We start from the raw sequence: 8217 nt of genomic DNA on the forward strand, positions 1-8217 counted from the left end.
CATGAATTGGTGCACCAGCCCTCTAGTAAGTAATAAAAGTAAAGCAGGAGGAAAAAAGTGGATGCTCAGGCTCTACTGCCAGACATTTTAAAAGTATGTTTATATTGATTTTTAGAGAGAGGAAGGGACACAGAGAGAACCATTGATGGTGATGTGAGAAACATCGATTGAACACTCATACACACCCCAACCAGAGATCAAACCTGCAACCTCAGCATGTGCCCTGACCAGGAATTGAACTGGCAGCCTTTCAGTGCATGGAATGATGCTCAGCCCAACTGAGCCACACTGGCCAGTGCTAGCGTATGCATTTAAATATATATATATATATTATTGATTTTTTTTTACAGAGCTGAAGGGAGAGGGATAGAGAGTTAGAAACATCGATGAGAGAGAAATATTGATCAACTGCCTCCTGCACACCCTACTGGGGATGTGCCCACAACCAAGGTACATGCTCTTGACTGGAATCGAACCTGGGACTCTTCAGTCCGCAGGCTGACCTTCTGTCCATTGAGCCAAACCGGTTAGGGCTAGCATATGCATTTTAATAGCTCCCTAGATCAGCAGTCGCCAACCTTTCAAACCTCACAGACCACCAGTGGTCCACGGACGACCAGTTGGTGACCGCTGCCCTAGATGATTCTGATAAGTTTGTCCTGATTGAGAAAAGTTTATTTCCCCCCATGGCATTAGGGTATTCATTATGGAGGTATTTTAATCTTAAAAATGAATCCTTTATTGAAGATATTTATGTATTCCTCCCATCCCTTTTTCTGCTTTTATAAGTAGTTGATGACTGGTCTATTTATTTCTAAATTTTTAAATATGAGAATTTGTTGATTCAGTGAGTATATACATTTTTAGGACTTTGATACATATTGACAGATTTCCTGGGGATTAATTAACATCCTGTCTCTGACAATTATTCTTTTTTCTTCCTGGTTTATAGCTTTATTTTATGGATGGAATTATGACTTTTCTGTAGAGAACATAAATCTTTGTTCTCATTGGTTAATTGTTCTTTCACCCTAGTGATAAGTTGTTTATATTTGTTAACCTAGATCATCAGTAATGTGCCAGCAGACAGCTTGATTCGTACAGAACGCCCACCAAATAAGGAGATACTTCGATACTTTATACGGCATAATGCCTTACGGGCTGGCACTGGTGAAAATGCACCTTGGGTGGTAGAAGATGAATTGGTGAAGAAATATTCCCTACCTAGCAAGTTCAGTGACTTTTTACTTGATCCATACAAGGTAAGGTCACTATTAATTTTTGGACAGCAGGATAGAACACTATTAGATGAGTTTATTTCCCCAGATGGGTCCAATAGATTAGATTTATAGCAGATTTTGAACTCTAACATCAGATAAGGAATTCAAAAATTTTCAGATATCTATTTCATATAGGTTGTGATTTGTTGGGTTGGTTGGGGAGCGGTCACGTTGAGTATCTCCCCTAGTTCAATTTATTTTTTACATAATTAAGAAGCAAACTACATACATGTACTTTTTAACCTCAGATCCTTCTTATAATGAGGTATGGTACAAACACAAATATTTTGCAAATTGAATCCTAAAAATGAAAATTGATTTTATACATCAGAAAAGATGATCAAATATACTGGTAGCCTTGAAAAAGGACTTGGAATGAATATTACTTTGTATGTCAGGTGAGTAGAAAATCTAGGATTTTCCTCTTGAGAACACGGTTTTTTCTTTATTTCATTTGATCTACAGAACATTATTATGAAGTTGTATAGGATGTAAAAATATCTTAATCTTATTTTCCAGATGGGGAAACAGAGGCTAGTCTAATTAGAAGCAATATAAAGTGAATGACAAAAGCCAAGACATTGTCCTTTGATCTCTGGTTATCTTTTCCATTTAGGGTTTCTCCAATGAAATTATAATGTAGTTTGTGAGAGTTTTTTATGTAGGCTGTGAGAGTATTTATGCTTCTTGTGGTGGTAAATTTACTTAATTGCATACTGATGTTTTCATCTTGCTCTCTGGGCCAGAAGGGGAAGGAGAGAGCCCCTGGTCCATTAAAATAAAGTCTGAGTTTCAGGATTTTTCTCCCCCATCCTTATTTATTTATTTATTTTTGGTAAGAGAACATTTATTGGGTAAATCACAGAGGTAGAAAAAGTAATTCCTGGAAGAAATGGGCTTAGGAAACAAGTTATAGGGGTAAAGGAAGGGCCCTTGGAATTTGGGAGTGAGGAAGCTAATGATAACAAGCCAGGAATCTGGGGCAGAGAGAGGTTGGGGGAGGGAAGGGAAGAGAAGGGAAAGGCATGGGCATACTTTCAGGAGGGAGAGCACCCCCTTTCTTGCATATTTTTATTGATTTCAGAGAGGACGGGAGAGGGAGAGATAGAAACATCAATAATGAGAGAGAATTATTGATTGGCTGCCTCTGCACTACCCCCACTGGGGATCGAGCCTGCAACCCTGGCCATGTGCCCTGGTCATAGGTCAATGGTCAACCACTGAGGCTCCCTCTCTTGTTTGTTTGATGGTTTGTTTTTAATGCATTTTTTATTGTTGATAGTATTACAGATATCTCCCATTCCCTCCTCCCATTCCCATTTTTCTCTTCTAACCCTTACCTGCCCCCCCTCCCCAATACACACACCCTGGTCTTTACTACCCTATAGCTCATGTCCATTGGCTTTGCATATCCTATATAATAAAAGCCTAATATGCAAATTGACCAAATGGAGGAATGACCGGTTAGCTGGGATTGGGGCCGACAAGCAGGCAGCAGCAGGCAGAGGGAGGGGATGGCGATCTGGGGGGTGTCAGCGGCAGGGGGGCCGTCCCCAGATCGGCCCGCTGGTAGTTTCCCTCAGAGGGAGGCTAAACTAAGCCATCAGTTGGACATCCCCCAAGGGCGCGCCTGCGCACACGCACAAATTTTCGTGCACTGGGCCTCCAGTGTATATATGTTCTTTGGTTTATCTCTTCTTGTTCCCCCAACCCCACATCAAGGTATGTCAGTCTGTTTCATGTCTCCCTTGATTTTTTTTAAAATATATTTTTTATTGTTGATGCCTCCCTTGTTTTTAATTGTGAAAAACTAAGGATATCTCCAGTCATGTAACTAAATTATTATAATTATCTTAGGTTGATTTTGCTGACAAAAGTACATTGAGAAATAAATTTATTTACTTAAACATTGATAAAAACCTCTAACCATAGTTTAACATTTAGAATGTTTTCTTATTCTAGACCAGCGTGATTATTATCTTTCATTATGCTCTTTAAATTTTTATTATTTGTGAAAAAGAAGAATTTAGGAACTAATTGGTTGTTTTAGATCAGGACTAAATTTTCCATGGAACTATAGTAAACCTATTTTTTTTCCTTAATATTTTTATTTTCTTGGCATTTTTATTTACGAGAGGATATTTTAATACGTCATTTCATTGCTGTATGTTTTGGAACTGATGGCTTTTGGTGGTTATAACATGAGATTACTACCTATGCTGTTTGAGAATCCTTTATAAAATGATCTCTGAATGGGTTTTAGGCTCATGGATCATTTGAATCCTTTAATATTTTCCTCTTATTTGATAGCTGTCTTTTATGTATTTTAGTTTAGTGATTAAAGTATGTGACCATGCTCTAGCTTTTTTGGTTCAGTGGATAAAGTGTCAGCCTGTGGACTGAAGGGTCCTGGGTTCGATTCCAGTCAAGAGCACATGCCCGGGTTGTGGGCTTGATTCCCAGTAGGGGTGTGCAAGAGACAGCCTATTAATGATTGTCTCATCATTAATGTTGCTATCTTATCTCTCTCTTCCTCTCCCTCCCTCTCTGAAAATCAACAAAAATATGTAAAATTAAAATAAAAATCATTTTAAAAAGAAGTATGAATAACTTGAAAGGACTGAGTATTTATAGGTAAAAATGTGTTTAGATTTTACTGAATGAAAAAGTTTGATCCACCCTCTCTAAAAATTGATTGAAAAATGTCCTCAGGTGAGGATTAACAAAAATGTAAAAAATAAAAATAGATTCTGCTTGTTAAGGAGAAAAATGCTACTGACAGTTGAGTTTAGGGATAACCTTTTTTTTATAGGCCTAATGACTTGGAGGAATGTTTTACAAAACAATGGGTAATCAAAATTCGTCATGAAAGATGAGATCAGTCATCTTAGTTCATTTCCCTTTGTAATACATGCAGCTCTAGTGTTCAGTTATTCTATCCATAATGTTTGAACTCTTATTTTGAGCTGTTATAAAGGGCATCCTGTCACCCTGGCCAGTGTGGGTCAGTGGTTAGAGCATCAGCCACTAATGGGGAAGCTTTTAGATAGAGACATAATAAGAAAATAACACTTTTAAAATTGGCGATCCTTAATTAATTTGGGGTAATTTAGTATGGTTTTTAATATATTTTAAAAACATTATTTTGAAATAAATAATTTCATATAGAAAAGTTGACAAAATAATATAAAGCATTTCCCTTATGTAGATTGTACTCCATGTAGATTTCTCAAATATTAACATTTATCATATTTGTTTTATTTTCTCTTTTAATACATACATACAAACAAAAATTTTTCTTTTCTGAGACATTTGAGAGTAGGTTGTAAGACAAGATGCCCTTAGTATTATTATTATTATTACTAGAGGCCTGGTGCACAAAATTCGTGCATGAGGGGGGTATGTCCCTCAGCCCGTCTGCACCCTCTCCAATCTGGGATCCCTCTCACAATCCGGGACTGCTGGATCCCAACCACTCGCCTGCCTGACTGCCTGATTGCCCCTTACCGCTTCTGCCTGCCAGCCTGATCCACCCCCTAACCACTCCCCTGCCAGCCTAATTGACCCCTAACTACTATCCTGCTGGCCCAATTGCCCTAACTGCCCTCCCCTGCTGGCCTGGTCACCCCTAACTGTCCTCCCCTGCTAGCCTGGTTGCCCCCAACTGCCTTCCCCTTCAGGCCTGATCGTCCCCAACTACCCTTCCCTGCTGGCCTGGTTACCGCTAACTGCCCTCCCTTGCCAGCCTGGTCCCCCCCAACTGCCCTCCCCTGCAGGCCTGATCACCCCTAACTGCCGTCCCTTCAGGCCTGGTCCCTCCCAATTGCCTCCCCTGTTTGCCTGATTGCCCACAACTGCCCTCCCCTGCAGGCCATCTTGTGTGTTGGAGTGATGGTCAATTTGCATATTACCTCTTTATTATATAGGATTTTTTTTGTTGTTAATCCTCACCTGAGAATATTTTTTCCATTGCTTTTTGGAGAGAGTGGAAGGGAGGGAGGTGGGAGAGAGAGAGAGACATCAATGTGAGAGACATACCTCAATTGGTTGGCTCCTGTACGTGCCCTGAAGGGACAGGAATCGTACCCAAGACCCTTCAGTGCATGGGCTGATGCTCTAACCACTGACCACACTGGCCAGGGTGACAGGATGCTCTTTTAAAAAGTACTTGAATGTGTCTTTCCTGAAGACAAGGATGTTTTCTAATGTAACTCTAGTATAGTTATCAAATCAGTAAACTAACTTGATTTACAGTTTTTACTCAAATTTTGCCATTTATCCTATTAATGTCCTTTTAGCCACCCCTCCACCCCCCAATTTTGTTTTGGTTTCAGTAGGATACATTTACTTGTTATTTATTATGTCTCTTTAATTTCCTCTAATCCAGAACAGTCCCTCAAATTTTCTTTGCCTTTTAAAAACTTAATTATTATGCTCTTCAGTTTGGGTTTATTTTATCATGAGTAGATTTAGTCTGAATTTTTTGGTAGAAATGACACAAAAATGATGATGTATTCTTCTCAGTGAGTTATATGAGAAGGCACATGATATAATCTTGTCTCATTACTAGTGATATTAATTATTGTATATTTTAAAATAAGTTCCTTATCTCTCCTAATAACTAATGTTTCAAGTAAGTGTTTATAGCCCTAAGATTTTTCTTTAAATTTTAGCTCTTGAAGTTTGTTTATGAGGTTGAGACTAGAGCAGAAGTATTTAAAATAAATTATATTATTTTTCAAAGCACTTAAAATATTTTATAGTAACACATTTCACAAATTTCTAATTTATGATTTTTTTTTTTTGTATTTTATTGAGTTTTTACAGAGAGGAAAGGAGAGAGACAGAGAGTCAGAAACATCGACGAGAGAGAAACATCGACCAGCTGCCTCCTGCACACTCCCCACTGGGGATGTGCCCGCAACCAAGGCACGCCCCTGACCAGAATCGAACCCGGGACCCTTCAGTCCGCAGGCCAACGCTCTATCCACTGAGCCAAACCGGCTTCGGCTAATTTATGATTCTTGCTGCTTACTATTATGTTAAATTTAACATCTGAATGAGCTTCTCTAAATACAGGTTCTTTATTTTTATCTTATTAGATTTTCTTATTTGTGGTAGTGGTTTGTTTCTGACGACAGGGAACAAGTAAAGAATTGTATATACTATTTTTCTTAAGAGCCTCTCATGTTTTTAGACAGAAATATTTTTTCTTGTTTAGCAATTAGGAAAAGCCTTTGCCCCAAACTATAGTACTAGAACCCAGACATCCATTCTTTTCTCCCTTCCTATACACTACTCTAGTAGATTACTTATGCTGAATGGGGGGTAGGGGAGACCCTTAGCACATAAGTGGTTTTATACTTTTTCAGATTCCCCTGAGTCCAGCCATGCCGGCTCCCATTTGGCTGTGACTGCCCACCAGCATGCCCTGTGCTGAGATGACCCAGTTACTGAAGGACTACTCACTCGGGGAGCTGGCCTGTTGGGAGGGGGTTGGGTGAGTTAATTTCTTTCCTTTTTTTTAAATCCTCACCCAAGAATAAGTTTTTATGGTTTTTAGAAAGGAAGGGGGTTGGGGGGAGAAACAACGATGTGAGAGAAAAACATCAATTGGTTGCCTCCAGCACCAGCCCTAACCAAACCGGCAACCTTTTGATTAAGGGACAACGCCTCAACCAACAGACTCACCGGGCCAGGGCTTCTTTCATTTTTAAGAGAAAAAAATTAAATGGTGTAGACTGGCAAAAACAACATACCTTATACATAAAAATGGGTAGCTGGACCCTTTCATGGTTAAGCCACCCCAGCCTTTTCTTGCATTATTTCTGCATAGCACAATGCTTCTAAGTAGAAGAAATTTAAAGAAACTTATGCTAAATTTGACTTTTAAAATTTTTGACTTTTTAATTAGAAATACAACCAATAAATTTGGAAGAGGTCTAATTATAAAAGATCCTATTAAAAATATCTTATTTAAAATAGTAAAAACGATACATAGACTCATTAGTCTCCTTTTTAATGATAAATTTCATTTTAGAATGACTTTAAATAAAATCTGTCATCCTGATCATTAGAAAAAGTGGCAATCTATTTTGTTTGTACTCTGAAGATTTTCCAAAGCTAGCTGAAGGAGGATGGTTAACTCTTCTCTTGGGAATAATATATTTGTCTTTAATTTCTGACAGAGTAGTGTTTAGTCTTACTCTGACAGCAGTTTTCCACTGTTGTGCCATGGCACACTGCAAGAGGCACACTGTGCTGTGCAAGAGTTTTTAAAACATGCAATACCTGGCTGTTTAATCAGGGGCACTGGCCTCTTTTCCTTTAGATTGTCACAAAAATGACAGCAGTCAACACAACAACTGCATCAAAATTATGCCAATTTTTCTTTGGTCAGATCAGCAAAAAATATATTATTTGGTGTGCTGCAGAATTTTAGTAATTAGTTTGTATATGCCATGAGATTAAAAAGGTTGAAAATCACTGCTCTATGATCTGTAGAATAGTCTTGAGATATGATTCTCTTTGGAGTATTGGTCCTGTCACTGTCCATGAGGAAAATGCAGTCTTACATTAGTTATCTTTGTTTATTCTTTTTAACCTTTTGAAATTTATTTCTGGGGAAGAAGAACTGGGAAATTCTATTTTTGTGAAAAGTATCCCCTGAAGCACTGATAGTGTTTCTTTTTATGTTAACTATGAAACCATTTTGTCATTTTATACTGAGGTTGATAATTGAAACCAATTTTTTAGTCAGGCAACAAAAAATAGCCAGCTAGAGGAACAGTAACCTACAATTGCCTGTAATTCTTAAAAGGCAGATCAGCCTTTAAAGTTACAGAACTTGGCCTGAAGAAGTGTAAGGCCACTATTCATTGCAGACTATATTTATACCTCTTGTGCTGCCTTGGTTCTGTGAGTTTGTTTCTCTGAT

General features: G+C 38.3%; 1 protein-coding gene across 1 annotated transcript in view; it reads left to right on the forward strand.

Annotated features, from left to right (window-relative positions):
- Window positions 1-8217, forward strand: part of BAZ1B (bromodomain adjacent to zinc finger domain 1B) — a 69514-nt gene that overhangs the window by 20303 nt on the left and 40994 nt on the right. Inside the window, 1 exon segment of the mRNA XM_015570239.1 lies at window positions 1065-1262. Within this exon segment, the coding sequence (XP_015425725.1) occupies window positions 1065-1262 (198 nt within the window).

The sequence above is a fragment of the Myotis davidii genome, unplaced genomic scaffold, assembly GCF_000327345.1.
Source record: "Myotis davidii unplaced genomic scaffold, ASM32734v1 scaffold726, whole genome shotgun sequence".
Lineage (NCBI taxonomy): Eukaryota > Metazoa > Chordata > Mammalia > Chiroptera > Vespertilionidae > Myotis > Myotis davidii.